At 35.8% G+C, this 16,086-nt stretch overlaps 2 protein-coding genes across 6 annotated transcripts in view; one reads left to right on the forward strand and one right to left on the reverse strand.

The window, feature by feature from the left end:
- The first annotated feature begins 1,366 nt into the window (after positions 1 to 1,366).
- On the forward strand, positions 1,367 to 4,088 carry LOC135100862 (ubiquitin-conjugating enzyme E2 K-like). Of its 2 annotated transcripts, XM_064004373.1 has the most exons (6): positions 1,367 to 1,537; positions 2,246 to 2,398; positions 2,789 to 2,871; positions 3,241 to 3,404; positions 3,552 to 3,723; positions 3,868 to 4,088. In XM_064004373.1, the coding sequence occupies exons 1-5, from the start codon at positions 1,475 to 1,477 to the stop codon at positions 3,686 to 3,688; spliced, it is 600 nt and encodes a 199-aa protein (XP_063860443.1). In that variant the 5' UTR covers positions 1,367 to 1,474; the 3' UTR covers positions 3,689 to 3,723; positions 3,868 to 4,088. The 2 variants fall into 2 exon arrangements, with proteins under 2 accessions (XP_063860443.1, XP_063860442.1); XM_064004372.1 differs by having other exon boundaries at positions 3,552 to 4,088.
- Positions 4,089 to 8,293: 4,205 nt separating this feature from the next.
- The window catches only part of LOC135100859 (solute carrier family 22 member 15-like), a 15,146-nt gene continuing 7,353 nt past the window's right edge, over positions 8,294 to 16,086 (reverse strand). For all 4 annotated transcript variants that reach the window (XM_064004367.1, XM_064004368.1, XM_064004370.1 and 1 more), the window contains exons 4-11: positions 12,350 to 12,504; positions 11,675 to 11,880; positions 11,203 to 11,424; positions 10,603 to 10,830; positions 10,194 to 10,328; positions 9,537 to 9,698; positions 9,102 to 9,345; positions 8,294 to 8,742 (exon numbers count right to left, since the gene is read on the reverse strand). In XM_064004367.1, coding sequence (XP_063860437.1) covers positions 8,596 to 8,742; positions 9,102 to 9,345; positions 9,537 to 9,698; positions 10,194 to 10,328; positions 10,603 to 10,830; positions 11,203 to 11,424; positions 11,675 to 11,880; positions 12,350 to 12,504 — 1,499 coding nt within the window. In that variant the 3' untranslated portion in view covers positions 8,294 to 8,595. The remainder of the gene's footprint in view (positions 8,743 to 9,101; positions 9,346 to 9,536; positions 9,699 to 10,193; positions 10,329 to 10,602; positions 10,831 to 11,202; positions 11,425 to 11,674; positions 11,881 to 12,349; positions 12,505 to 16,086) is intronic.

The following is a 16,086-nucleotide window of genomic DNA, read 5'->3' on the forward strand; positions in this document are numbered from 1 at the left end:
TTTCTAAATATCTTAGAATTACTCTGCTGAGAAGAAAACTTAAACATATCATCGTAAATAGATTATCCTTTTGTTGAAATAGCTCCTTCCTTGATATATCTTAAGAAAGGATGAGAACAGCACTGGCTAAGTTCGTGACCAATCTTTTCCTGGTTAGCTTCTATGGCCCCACTCCCACTCCTGCCTCACTGTATTAACGAACATACGGCATAACGATGGATAAAAAAAAAAAAAGGCTCTTATCAGTAAGAAATCTCAACAGATGTAAAGTACTTGCAACTTTCATAATTCCAGTGATAATCTCTTTAGCCTTTGGAAATCATCCTTATGAAGGAACGAACGGGACAAAACCATCTACCGCACCATTATTTATGGATTCTAGGTCGTGTGCTGCACAAGCACTTGATAAGACATCTTTTAATATGGTGAAGAATCCCGTGCCGTCTTCCTTCCGTCCCCCCACTCCCCCGGTCTCTCTCTCTCTCTCTCTCTCTCTCTCTCTCTCTCTCTCTCTCTCTCTCTCTCTCTCTCTCTCTCTCTCTCTCTCATAATTTAAACATTGAATTGTGAAAAGGAGCTGTGATCTTAAGCTAAAAAATTGTTAGTCATGTGTCATTTTTATCTGAAAACTGCCCAGCTCGTGTCCACAAAAAGGCCTCGTGAACGAAGGATTGAGTCACCGCACTGTCATTATCAGGCGCTCATACCTCCCTCGTCACTGTCAATGCGTTACACCTCCCTTGTCACTATTCAGCACTGTCACTGCCAGGCACTCGATCTCTCACACCTTCGTCACACCAAGACACTGTCACTGTCTATACCTTTACGTCCCTCGTCATTCCACACTATCACACGGATCTCTCTCTCAATCTCTCTCCCACACACACACAAATTCATATATCTGTCTAACATACGTTTTAAAGCAGGAAAACTTTCATCAAGTCAATGCATGAGGGTTCTGACGCGGCCAGACATGCATCCCCTTCCATTGTTAAAGTAAAATGTTGAATATAGATAAAAGGAGTCGTGTCTGAATGACATTAAATGAGTTAAAATGCAGTGGATGAAAGACAAAGTTCAGCTTATATTCAGGATGCTTGAAAAAAAAAAGTTCCTCTTTCACTTACTGCATTACCTTTTCTGAGATATGTCACTTGTAATAAAATACAATAATTAAGGAAAGGTGAAATTTTCATTAGTAAAATACAATTAAAGTGAATGAGTGGATATTTATAACAATTAAGAGCAGGAGGCTACGTGTGTATTATCTATCATGTATTGTTTGACTTGTTCGGCAGTTTTTCATATATCAGAATAATGTATTTCAATATTTACATATGAATATAATACAAATATAAAGAAGTAAATGGCAGGAAAGTTGATATGTATGACTGTGTAAAAATGTAGGGGGGGAGGAGGCCAGTCAGCTGGGTGGACCACAACACTGTGGACGGGGCACGGCAGCACCTCAGACATGGCCAACATTGCGATACAGAGGATCAAGAGGGAGTTCAAAGAGGTCATAAAGAGTGATGAAGTAAGTTTTCTTGTCCACCTATATAACTTTAAGCAGTGTGTGTGGTGTGCCAGATGCAATGGGGCTTATGCCTGTCACAAATTTTCACCACTGGCTCTGCTTCCTTCATATCTGCCTATACATAATATTTAACTATTTTCTTGATATTTACAAAATGTCTGATGTTATGCATTTTTAATAAAAAAAATGGGCACCAGTTTTCAAGGAAGAATGATCCTAGTGTCCCCGCACGCCTGCCCAGACTGGACTGTGGTGAAACTTGCTGTGGCAGTGAAGTAAATATTGGAATACACCACTTGAACTGTGCTTTATGGACCCTGCTTTCTTCAGGCTCACTTTCATGCTAAAATGTGCTCAACTGTTTTGCTGTACATAACTTTTTGATATTCAGTGCAAGAGGAAGTATTTTTTTCTTTGCTTCCTGGAGTGGCTTCAAGAGAATATGTGAAACATTCACAAATAGTCATATCTTAACCATGTTTGCTCATGTAACACTGATACGGTTGTGTTGCCTTTATGCTTCTGTTAAAGGAGTTCAAAAAAATAATGGCACTACTATGCAGCTAAAAGGCCCCACTAGGATTGTTAACATCAACTAACCAACCAATCACATGACATGGTCTCTGGCCTCTTCACACCTGCCATGATTAAACTAAGTCAATTTTACTTAAGTAACATCTTTGTTATTACTTTGATTTCAATTTGCAGGCTCAGAAATGTGCCATAAATGTGGAGCTTGTGGGCGATGACTACCGAGAGTTGAGAGGAGAGATAGCAGGGCCGCCAGACACACCGTACGAGGGTGCCACGTTCCAACTTGAAATTAAAGTTCCTGAAACGTACCCATTCAACCCCCCAAAGGTGAATTTTTGCATGGAGGGAGGATGTGTTTCACCATGTTTACTGGAAATATTAAGAACTTTGGTTTCATCATCAAGCTGATATCTACTAAAGGAGCAAAAATTATATGATTAATTACTTTCATAGACTCTAGATGACTAACCTGAGGCTTTCAGAGAGGTCAGGTTTGACAGAGCCACACTAATGTTCCAGGGTACAGGTGTAACAAGCCAACTTTTCTCTTCCTACACAAACTACCTTTTGGTTTATTTTAAACACTTTCAGAATTTGAATTTTAAGATCGTGTATATCCTTCTAAATTCCTAAATCTTAGCATGATTTACGTTGTGTAAAAAGTGACCTAGGTATCTTAATGATGAAAAGAATAATTTTTTATGCTTTCATTGTCAGGTAAAATTTGTCACAAAAATCTGGCATCCAAACATCTCTTCAGTCACAGGCGCCATTTGTCTCGACATCCTTAAAGATCAGTGGTGAGTGTGCCTTAATGCCTTTTTAACTTGTATTATCCCAGATTAGTAATTTTTATTGCAAGTGTCACATTATGGGAAAAGTGAGCTTTTTATCTTACAAATAAAAGACAGAATTGTTGATCTTCCACTGCACAAAATATTAGGGTAATAACTTCATTTAGGTCTCTACTTATCTTCTAATAGTTGAGCAATCACTACAGCATGAAAGGAAATTCACCCAAATGGCCTCCATCTAGTTAGCAGAGAGGAAAGCTTGACAAAACAAGTGTGTTCTTGGAAAGGAAGAGTTTGAAGCCATTTAGAATGTTTCTGAAGGGAACATGATGTTTGAGATATAGGTTACCATATTACTGTGTATTAACCTTTCAGGGCGGCGGCCATGACCCTGCGGACAGTGTTGCTATCCCTGCAAGCTTTGCTGGCTGCTGCTGAGCCAGATGATCCGCAGGATGCGGTTGTTGCGAAACAGTTCAAAGAAAACCATCCACTCTTTTTAGAAACTGCTCAATATTGGTCACATGTACATGCTGGAGGTACTGCTATTACCTTTTAAAACTTAAAAAAAATAAGCTCTCAACTGTAAGCATCCACTTATATTCTTGACTAAGCTACCACACGTAAAAAAATTAAAGCAGGTCTCATTAAATTAGGATGTCTTATCCCATTGTTTTTCTTTTCAGTTCCCAAGGGCAATAGTGAATTTTCTAAGAAAGTTCGTCGCCTGATGGACATGGGTGTCGGTGAGCACCAAGCTTTGGTAGCTTTGTCTTCATGTAACTGGGACATGGACCGAGCCATTGAGCAACTCTTTTCCTAGATAAAGGGAATGGATGTGTTTCACCAAACACTAGGGTAGGGGACAAGCATACCATTACAGCGGCACTGATAAATCACAAAACCATTTTTTGTCATATCATCTTCTTTCATGGCATCCTATATACCATATAGGGAACCACTGTATTGATCTTGCTTGATGCTGCATTTTAAAAATTCCAGCCAAAATAAGTCAGAAGCTAATACGACATGAATCCAGCAGCTATCTTGGTAATGACGGATGTGTCAGAACAGTGATGTCCAACCAGAACCAGTGGCCAGGCCTTTCTAAGAGGCCTTTACCGATCAAGGGGGGATTTTTCTTTTTTTCAATTAAGTATATTTCAAATTCTATTAAGTATTATGTTATCTGTAAAATTTAAAAAATAAACTTACATGCTAATGAGTTCAGTGTTCTTGTGCTTGTCTTTTTTTTTTTCTTGTAGCATCCTAAAAACCTGAAAATTGCCAACAATCAAGTGTGTCCTCCTGGCAGGAAAGGTTGGGCATCCCTGTGTTGGAATGTTTCTGTGCAGGAATGAAGGGAAAGGAGGAATATGCATAATATAACACTTTTGAAAGTACATTCATTAACAAGTATTCTTTACTACAATTTTTCTCATTTTTTTTTATTGATTTTTCAAGGTACCCAAGTTTGGTTGGGATTAAATCAGAATTAGCAAAGAAAAGATATTACTTTTTATGGAATTTTAAAGTTTGAAGACTGATTTTCATCCTGGGGAGATGTAGTATAAGGGCAAGGGGAAAATAGGGATTGTACAAATTACATGGAAATAAGTATACTCAGCATATCAGAACTGTTTCTTGGTACAGTAGTAAGTGAACAGTAAGTCAGAAGACTGAGTGCCAAATGGTGATGAATAGGATGGTTTTTAGGAGTGCTGAAGTTTTATGATATAGAAAGAACAGCAGATGAAAAAAGCTACAAGAATGTGTAGATACTTAGTAAGATGACAAGAGTAAAAGGGAGAATGAAAAGGATTGGGAGATGAGATGAAGGAAGTGTTGAGTCACAAGGGCATGATCATCCAAGAGGGTAAAAAGAATGTATGGGGCAGAGTGAGTTGGTGCAATGTAACACATACAGGGATGACATACTGTTGACATGTGTAAGGTTTAGGTCTATACTTTTCCAGCTTAAGTTTGCAAATAATTTAAAATGTTTTGAATGTTCTGCTTTATGTAATGTGCCACCCACTTGTCTGGGAGAAGGCTGGTGGAATGGAAACAAATCCTCTAAAATTAAGGGAAGAGCTCATTTCTAGAATTCAGTATGTCAAATAAGAGAAAATTAACTAGGCAAATAGAAAATAGTTTAAAATAGCTTAGGCTGATAAACCAATGATTTATTGACTAAGATGTGAAATAGCCTAACAAGTACAGATAAACCTTTCCATTAAGCACCAAAGAAGATTCTATTAGCTATACATAGTCCAATCAGCAATGTGTAAGAGGGGTCTCACATGCTCAACCACTACACTCGTTTATTTCCTTTATGAATAACAAATTCATCCAATGCAAAACATCAGTATTGCAAAGGTTATCTAAGGTAATGCAATACCTTTTAGGGTTAATATCATAATATGAGCTTATTTGGCATTGCATGCATTGATTCATAACTATAATGTTCCATTACCTTAGTCTCTGCTTGGAGCTGAAACTCGTTCCTTCTATATTACACTAGAGCTGCAGCGACACGTCAGGAACAGCTTGACTCAGTAAGAGCAAATGAAAGCAGATTTTCCACTGAATGCAATGAGTTTGTAGATTTAAAAGTTTCCACATATGACTATAGGATAACTCTTAAAGGTTAGTATTTATAGAATATGTTTATTTTTCCACATATTATGTCTCAAAGAAGTACTTTGTCATGAATTTAGGTAGAATGTAAAAATAATAAAACAAACAAATCTAAGCTTCACTGGTAAACTACTCATTCCTTCACCCCAACCACATAACAATTCCTGTGTGACATGTAACTTTTAACTTTTGTATTTCTTTACAATTAAGTCAACAAGTTTACCCAGGTAAAAACAAGAATTATATAAGTAAGAACAACCCAGCAACATCACTGTGTAAAAATAACCCTACATCACACTCAGTCACCATCCTTCCTAGAACATTCAAACCCTGCCTGCCTAAAGTGGCCCCAGAACAAAACAGGAAACTTTGTATGAGTGGAGCGCTATGTGAATCCCTGCTTTACAAGACTACCATCAACTCTCATTGCTGACTTCAAAGATAACAAATAGTGCAAGGGTGGCTAAATGTGTGCTGTTTTAGTTGCTGCATTTGATTATTGCTATATTATGTGCATGTTTATATAACAAATGCATTTATTCATAGTCATAGTTCTAATATGTTATAATCATTAAGTGCAAACAAAAATATGTGAAATACAGAACCATATAATACTCATGTTTTTCATGCACATACATCTTCTTGTGTGCATATTACATACATCATAAAACACTTCTACACTGAAGAAAGGAAGTATCCTACAAAAAGTGTTCCAAAAAACAATTATGTTAGACTGATATCAGAAATTTATGGGTCAATCATAGATTTACAGGAACCTGTTTTCATCTAAAAATGTGCTCAGTGGGAGGGTTTATAATATATATATATATATATATATATATATATATATATATATATATATATATATATATATATATATATATATATATATATATATATATATTTTTTTTTTTTTTTTTTTTTTTCAAGCAGATAGATTCATGAAAAAGAAAAAAAATCCTTATAACAAACACAGGAGGGAAAAAAAAGTCTCTGGGGGCATACAAGTCAAGTGGAAGACACTGGCAAGATATGGCAATGATTATGATTAACAGTTGCATTTTTAAAGCCATTGGATGAGCTCTGAGCCTTCTGATACATCCTGAATTGTTTTGCAAAATATTATTAAGAGTGACCAGCACTTTAATGGCAATCTGTTTTGTATGGGTAGTGTTTCTGAGGTTTCAAATCTGGACCTCAATTCACTTCAAAGATTGTGATAATGATGAAATTCAAGATATCATTTCTTCAAAGATGCTATCCTTTCCTCCTCTAAGATGACAATGACTGACTTAAATTTACTTATGGTGCTATAACAACTGTGGTGATTGTCACCCTCCTTTATGATTCTAATGCAGAACAAAGACCTCCACTGTTATTGTAATTTTTCATCTTCTACATACCAGGCTGATGTCCACAAAGATACTGCATCCACGTACACACAGTGATAATCACACTCACAAGTATTCTCTCACATTTTGGGTTCTAGGTGGCAGAGGAATAGTCCTCTATCACATAAAACAAGGGTAAATTGCACAGCATACTCACTTCTCTGTCCATCACAGCCTGATAGCTAGCATGGTTCACTACTGCTACACCATAACATACCTAACCCTTCCCCACATTTGACTTGATCAGATATGATAATATATATATATATATATATATATATATATATATATATATATATATATATATATATATATATATATATATATATATATATACAGTAAAACCTCTCTAAACTGAACCTGAATAAGCCAAATAACGGATAACCCAAACGCCCTTATAACAACTCTGAGTGACGAGCAAAAGTGTACTACACTAGTAGTACATTGTATAATGTTATGTTAACTCTTATGTGGCCAATGTGTTGTGTACAGTTAAATAAATTCTTAAGTGAACAGTAAGTGTGTAGTTGCATAATGTTAAGTAAACTAAGTGACCAGGGCTGTGTTCAGTACTGCGACTCAGGTGGCCCGGATAACCTGAGTTGCATGAGTGGACCAACAGAACAGTTTTGGGCACTTCCTGGGATGCTGTAAACAAATCATTGATGTTGCCATGGAAACAGCCACATTCTATCTAACACATGTGGCTGATGCTTATCCACTTGGTGATTTGTATTATGGAGCACTTGCTGTCCTCAGTGATGAGATTCTTGGTGAAGACCCATTACTAATATCATTCATTATCCATCCCATTTACTTTATTTTCATTCTTTTATATATTTAAGACTCAGCACTTTAATTAATAGTGCATATCATTGCATGTATGCGGACAGTATTGTAGTCATATGCAATAAATGAGCAAGTATAACACCAATACACGTATGGTTGGGCGGCCATTTTTGTTGTGATGTCATCAGAGCAAAGAGTGCACTACCTCCTCAATTTGGGTAACCCAAGTTACTTGATTGGGTGACCAGTACCGCACAAAGAGAACATTCAGAAGAGAATTGGGCAAACCAGGTAACCTGAGTCATCGAATTGAACGCACCCCAGTTAATGTATAGTGTACAGTGTACTACCAAACCGTTGTATCTGATGTATTAGGCGACCCACTTTATTGTGTCTTTTTTAGGATGATTCAAGTGTCATCTTATATGCCAAAATATACAGTACATAGAAATTGGCCAAAAACGTGTATTATCGAATAAACCAAACTTTTGGATAAACTGTTGGCCACCTCACCCCATACAGTTTGGTTTATGGAGGTTTTACTGTATATATATATATATATATATATATATATATATATATATATATATATATATATATATATAATATTTTTCAGATTTATAGTTAAAATTTTGTTTTTTCCTAATGTAATTAATATATCATTTCTTTCTAACATCTACAATCTGTAAAAACAGCTTTACAAGAATTTTTATAAATTAATATTTTTAAAACAATGAAACAATGTGTAATTAAAACAATACATAAAATTCTCAAAAAATTATATGCAATGCTTCAGAATCAGCTACTCAATCAAAATTGTAAAAAGTAATTATAAAAGAAAACAAACAAACTGGAATGAAAAGAGATTGAATTAATATACAAAACACAACTAGGTACTTGATTTTGGTCATCAATCACCGTCTTCCACGAGGGGAAGCTCATCATCATGGACGGGCTTCTCTCTACCTCTTGGGCTGGGACTCCTGGACTGGGTTTCTTGATATGCTTCTGTCTCTTCAGTTTCCAGCTTCTTATATTTGGAGTGATGCACTGTTTTCTGGAGAGGAAGGTAGGATGAATAGGACTGACTTGGTGACTTCATGATGTGTATGTATCCTATTCATAGTACAAGATGAGGATCCTTGTGTGAGATTCTAAAACTTGGAACTTATTGAGTGCTGATAAGACATGGTGAATAGGAAGTCTAGTAGACAATAGGGTGTCATTGGTTTCTTCTTCATGTAACTCAAACATCAGTGTAAAATGACTGCCTATATCATTTGATTATAATGTAACAAAGAAAACAGAGACCCCGCTTATAGATACAAACAAATAGTAACTTTAGATACAGATGATGCAGGAAAATAAGGATGTATGTAATATATAATCAGATGTAGTGTGCACTCAGCTACTTACAATTGAGTTTCTGAGAGCCAGCACATCTGAGATTGTCTCTGGCATTGGTTGGCCCAAGGTTTCAGGGAGCTTGAGATTTAATAGTCCTGACAATAATGTCAAGAGGCCAAGTACAGTAAACTGGAGATTGGGCATGACATCTCCCAGCATTAGAATGAATGGTGACAACATTCCTCCAATCCTGGATGACACGGACACAATTCCCATTCCAGAATTCCGAATCATTGTTGGGAATATTTCACCACTAAAACACACAACCAGAAAAAAGTAGTTAAGATGGAGTACAGTAACATTTTTGAACAGCCACAGTACTTCTGAGTATTAATCAGTGTTGGAAAACAAATTAATGATAAAAATAGCTTAATTAATGTAAAATATATATAAGATTGTAGACACAACATGTACATATATAAAACAATGCCATTTATTGCTTGCCTGTGAATATAGATGGCAACAAAGCTGGCAGATATACTCAATTTGCCACAAAGAGCAAATGAGGTGGTGAGATACTGCAGGCTTGAGGGTAACAGCTGGATACTGAGGCAAGCTACACCTCCAATAAACATAAAGCCACACAATGTCACACGCCGACCAAGTCTGTAAGATAATAACAATATGTAACTGACTTAACTGATCAAGCCAAGATAATCACCAAGGCCTGGATGGACTTTGGTCAGCTTTGATTGTCCTATTGCTACATAATGTTAAAACATACATCCCTATATGTTTTACAATATTAATGAAAACAAGAGATGAATTCAACCCCAAAGAACCAATAGGTGTATATCCCATCTGGTAAATGATGTTTGTAACTAATGTCATTCTAGTATGTAGATTTTCACATTACTAAACACTGTACCATATTATATTTCCTAATAAAAGAGCTGGAAAAATTACCAAATTTGCAATCATTGCTGTATCAATAACTGGTATTAAGAGGTCAGACCGTAATACTATCATACTGAATACCAAAACTGGCATACATATATGCCTCTGGGTTTCCTAATTATAAAAGTATATTAAAGACTAAATCTGAACAATAGAAGCAAGTGGCCAAGTTACTTAATGTATGCTCTTGAAACATTCTCTCACCTGTCAATGATGCACATGGCAATAAATCCAGCAGGGATTTCTACTAAACCATTTAGAGCTGTTGATACATAAATATTTCCCCCCAAGTCACTCGCTGCTATGGTGAGGGCATAGTAAGTTGCACCATTGACAAACCTGCAAAAATTTTTCAACATATTCAAAGCAAGGAACATCAGTTCTCTTATCTACAATAAACACTCAGCCTCTCCCTCCAAAGGAAGCAAATCCCAAACTGATTACTTTAATAATGCATTTATTACTGTTTGTTTGAAAACACAGTATTTTTTTTTTTCAGTATAAATCATTAAATTTCTCTATATGGTCTTGCAATCTTATAAATGAGAAATGAGTTCAATGTTGGGTTCAATGTTACTGCACAGAGCTACATAAATGTAGAGATTCATCTTACCATGTATATAACAAAATTATAGTGATGATGGCAATGTAGGGGTGGCTGACCAGAAGACCTAATCCTTTGCGCTGCTTTTTGTTCTTGCCTTTGTTTATGGATGGAAGATGCCATTGTTTTGGCAATTTACCTGATGTGAGATTCTTCTTTGCAATGTCATCAAGCACTGCCTTAGCTTCATCACTCCTTCCTTCAGAGGCCAGCCATCGTGGACTCTCAGGGATACAACTGTAAGATGGAGCATAGCTCTGACTTAGGAAAGATAGCTCCAACTGCTGATAACTAATGACTTTTCTCAGAAATTATCTTTGTTTTCTTACTCATCTGTTCACAAACATTTAATTGATACAGTAATCTAGAAAGCCTTTAAATCACTTGATGAGCATTGCAGTACTGAATGTGTAATAAAAAGTATAGTTGCATTAAAGAGTGACAGCAAAATTCTGGAATGAAATAAATGAAGTGAAACTTGCAGCACATGTATGTGTCTGACAGTTGTGTTTCATGTTAATACAAAAAAGTGCTATCACTAACATCCTAGCTTTCTACAGGATGAAATAAGCAAAGATGATAGCAACTGTTACAGTAATCTTAACTTACCATGGTAAGCTGAGGAATGCAATACCACAAACTGAGCATATGAGGGTGAGGGTTCTCCAATCAGAAACTGCAGATGCCACAAGAGAAAAAATAGCAATGCCCACAGCAAAGGACATTCCCAAGATAATGCCACAAAAACTTCTCCAGTCCATTCCAACAAGCTCCTGAGAGAGGACAAAACTTGCCACAATGATCAGTGAGCAGCAAACACCTCCAAGGAACCTGCAACAAGAATCATAAATCTCATACAGTTTATAATAATGCTTCAAGAGTTAATGACAACTTGCTGGATACACAGTCTCTAGTAGATTCTTACAAGATCACTTCAGTTCAAATCAACTTTAGCTTTTTTTTTCAAAACAATAACAAACTGATAAAGTTTTTGAATCCTCTTCATTCTCTCCAATCAAAACAGTACTATCTCCAAATCAAACTAATAAATGCAAAGCAGCTGAATACATGTTTCACTCACCTAAAGGCTACCATAATTATGTATGTAGGAGCAAAGGCACTGAATCCCTCAAAAGCTATCGTGCCAAGGAGTGCCAACATTAACGTCTTCAGGCGGCCTATGATGTCTGCCAGTCCACCAAGCACCAGGGCTCCACTCATCACTCCAAACATCCATACTGACTGCACCAGAGCCACTTTGTACTTCTCGTTGCATATCAGGTTCCACTATAAGTGAGAGATTTACTATTATGTGCTATATTCAAGAAAAAGGTATTATCTACTCATCTGTTGTAAAATGTACTCAGTTAAGTTACCTTGCAAATATGTACATATCTATCAGCATCACTGTCATCAGTTCACAATATTTTTCAACCTAAAACTTATCTTTCCTTTTTACAAATTATTGCTACATTTTAGCTAAGAGTTAACAGTGTTCCATAGTCTATAGAAAAACATTAATACTGTATAATGATGAGCTAAATTAAAACAACACAACAAGAGAGAGATTTTGGGTTCTTAATTGGCATTAGGCAGAACACATCACCTGATCCATGAACACCACCATGGGGATTGGATAAAATTTCACCACCATGGTACTCATTAATTTGAAAGAAAGGTTCCATTTCTGTACAGATCAGCCTTAGTCACCTGTTGACAACTTATCACTTCCTTATCAATACAAAATGCAACTCACCTCAGTAGCAAAAGATTTGTACTCTGATGTATAAACAATTCTACAATTATGTACATTATTGTCAATGCACTTGCTGAGGAGAGAATGATTTTTGAGACTGGCACCAGACTTTCCACCTTCATCTCTGGGGAAGCACTGGAATGTTGGCTCCACACCTGTAGAAACAATACAAAATTACTCCAGTTCCATAATGAAACAGAAGCTCTGGTTTTATTTGAGATATGTCACTTACAGTTTTTAAGTAATGTATTGCAAATAATGTCACTTATCATAAAAAAAAAATAATAATAATAAATAAATAAATAAATAAATAAATAAATAAATAAATAAATAAAATAAATAAATAAACATAAAAAAATAAATAAAGGGTGCTGTTTATCAGAACAGGGTAGCTATAAAACAAAATTATGTAAACCTATCATAATTATTAGCCCAATCTCATCTTTTACATAGAGCAATGATATAGTCATGTAACTTTCATTGATGGAGTTTTATTGCATTTTGGGTATTAGGCAAGGATACATGTTTTCTATTTAATGTGAGCTGCAATAAATGCTGTAAAATAGAGGATAAAAGCCTATCATATAAGCTCTGATGCAGAAACCCAAAAGCCAAAAGGAGTGGCAAATAATCCTTGAAGTTTAAAAGTTTACCAGAGAAAGGTAAATATGTAGAGGACACTTATACAGTTCAATAATAAAGCAAAATCAGAAATATAAGACAGTAGAATCAACTCCTGTATTAGAAAGATAACCAAAGGAGATATGAATACCTACAGGTGTGAAATTTGGGAGAGCAAACATTCACACGCTCATAAGAAGAGTAAGCATGCACAAGACATTAAGACAAAACAGCAGTGCAGTGAAGTGTAGGCAATTAGAGACTTGTTATGCAAGAGGAAATTATGCAGCAAATGGCTATGAACTTTTCTTGATTCAGTTGACAGTGTGTGATCTATTGTATAAAAATCAGTGCAAGGATATGAGCATCCTTAACTTGACTTGTTGGTGCATACATATGTATGTACATACCCATTCATGAAATGCTGTCTTTATACAGAACATTGATTTCTTTTGCAAACTCAACTTTTTAAGGCCTTCAGTACATGTTTATGAAGTTCGAATGTTTTTTGCTGTTTCGCTCTCTAACAAGAAACAATATTAGAATGAGTAGAGCATATCATATAAACAAAATGTGAATTAAATAACAAAGCATTTAAGAAAATATTAATAAGCATATTTATGAATCTAATCCATGCAATTTTGATATATAAAAATTACACCTTTACCTGCAGCTTTTAATCAAGCTCAGCATGCATAAGAAGCTGGAATATAAACAGTAAATCATATCACTATTTTAAAGTAATATACATAATGTTAACATCAAAAAATGGTGAAATGAAATACAGAAAGAACTACAATAAATTACATTGCCACTCAATATAAATTTTGTTAATAGCACAGAACAACAGGATGCATCCATCATGCACAGGTTCATCAATCTATTTCTAATGTATTAAGGTATACTGCAGAGTATTGCCATATGAAGGCTCATGCTACCTACTATGCTACCATTGCTCAGACAACTGGCATACATGCAACACAACAATTATTTACTTAAAATTGTAGTTTATTTTGAAAATCATAAGTATTTTTGATAAAAAAAAATTCCATCATAAACTCTCTAAAACTGACATTAAACTGACAAGCCTTGGAAAACAACAAATCCAGTGAGAGATCCTTCTAGTTCCTCATATATATATATATATATATATATATATATATATATATATATATATATATATATATATATATATATATATATATATATATATATATATATATATATATATATATAGATAGATAGATAGATAGATAGATAGATAGATAGATAAACAGATTATTAGTAATTAATTTACTTGTCAAGAACTTGACAAGTAACTGAATTATAATTTCTTAGAAACTATGTATGTAATGGAAAAGTTCCAATTACATTTCAGAAGTGTCAGAAGTGTCGTGTGTATTCTTTCTTTCTTCTTTTTTTTTTTTTAGATGAAAGAATTCAAGTTGCTGAAATACAGAAAAAAAAAAAAAAAAAAAAACAGTAATGCTCCTGAGTATGTGAGTCAAAGGGATGAAAGAGTGATGATACATAGTTGACTCTCACATCAGCCTGGTAGATGGAATAACAAAGCAAGCAGAAATTATTATGCAGTGAGGCTTTAGGAGGGTGGGGCTAGCATGCAGTTAGCAAGTTAGCAAGGAAAGGTGTTAAGGATCATGGCAACATAGAGGAGTGCTTAGATGAGTGGAATGGATGGTCAGATTAACTAAAATATAAGCATAATGAAGTCTGGCATGTCTAACAAGGGTGATGGAATGAGCCATGAAGTGGTGAAGATTGAAAGCATGGCTGTGAGAGAGGTGATATAACACCAAGAGTGAAGGGCAGAGAGGGACCTATATAGTATATTTACATACTTTACTTGAAGATGTAAGATAGAAGATGCATGTTACGACAGTGTTAGAATACTAACAGAGGGCAAGGGAAAGTGGGTGAACTGGAATGTGTAAAGGGGGAGTGCATGGACAGTAGCAAAAAGACTTGTGAATAACAATCCTCTTAAGAGAATTCCAAGGGATGTGTGTCATTAAAGATATGTTGATACAAAAATATCTATTAAATAGTGACAGGACAAATAAGCTGAAATAAGATTCCATAAAATACTTACATTACAAATCAAAGAGTGCTCAAAACTAAAATTACACAAAAATGGTACAGACCTATATCATGGTTAAAATAATGCACTTTCATGTGTGATATAATAATATAAACTGCTCTCATATCTGAATGAATAACATATGAAAATAGTATTCTTACATAATGTTGTTGATTATGATGATGATGGTGTGTGTGTGTGTGTGTGTGTGTGTGTGTGTGTGTGTGTGTGTGTGTGTGTGTGTGTGTGTGTGTGTGTGTGTGATTCACCTACGGTCGTCTGCTGGTCACCCAGCCAGCCGTTCCCCTACGGAAAGAGCTCAGAGCTTCGGGTAGGACTGAGACCAATGACACACCACACACCGGGACAGTGAGGCCACAACACCTCAAGTTACATCCCGTACCTACTTGCTGCTAGGTGAACAGGGGCTACACATTAAGAGGCTTGCCCATTTGCCTCGCTGTGCCTGGGATTCGAACCCAGGCCTTCTTGGTTGTGAGCCGAGCGTGCTAACAACTACACTATGCGGTGTGTGTAATAATAATAATAATAATAATAATAATAAACGGTTTATTATTTAGGCAGTTGACAAACTGAAAATGTACATAGGGGATGGGGAAAAACTTAACATTAATCCTATCGGTAAGTCTAATCTAGGAGGGAAATACTATTGATTGATGGCTCGCACCATGGTGGGAATCGCACTGAGTCTGTACTGGTCCGTGCGCGGCGCCTTCAGGGGCGTTATTTTGTTGTGGTGTCTGGTGTGTGTGTGTGTGTGTGTGTGTGTGTGTGTGTGTGTGTGTGTGTGTGTGTGTGTGTGTGTGTGTGTGTGTGTGTGTGTGTGTGTGTGTGTGTGTGTGTGTGTGTGTGCATTCACTAAGTTGTAGTGTGCAAAACATGACACAACCTACAGTGGTGCAGTCCTCTCTCTCTTTACCTATACAGTATTTGTTCAGTTGTTCCTTTAGGTGATGTACATTCCTTGCCTTGCCTATATCAAGTCTTCCTCTAGTAT

This window comes from Scylla paramamosain, chromosome 5, assembly GCF_035594125.1.
Source record: "Scylla paramamosain isolate STU-SP2022 chromosome 5, ASM3559412v1, whole genome shotgun sequence".
In the NCBI taxonomy this organism is placed as follows: Eukaryota; Metazoa; Arthropoda; class Malacostraca; order Decapoda; family Portunidae; genus Scylla; species Scylla paramamosain.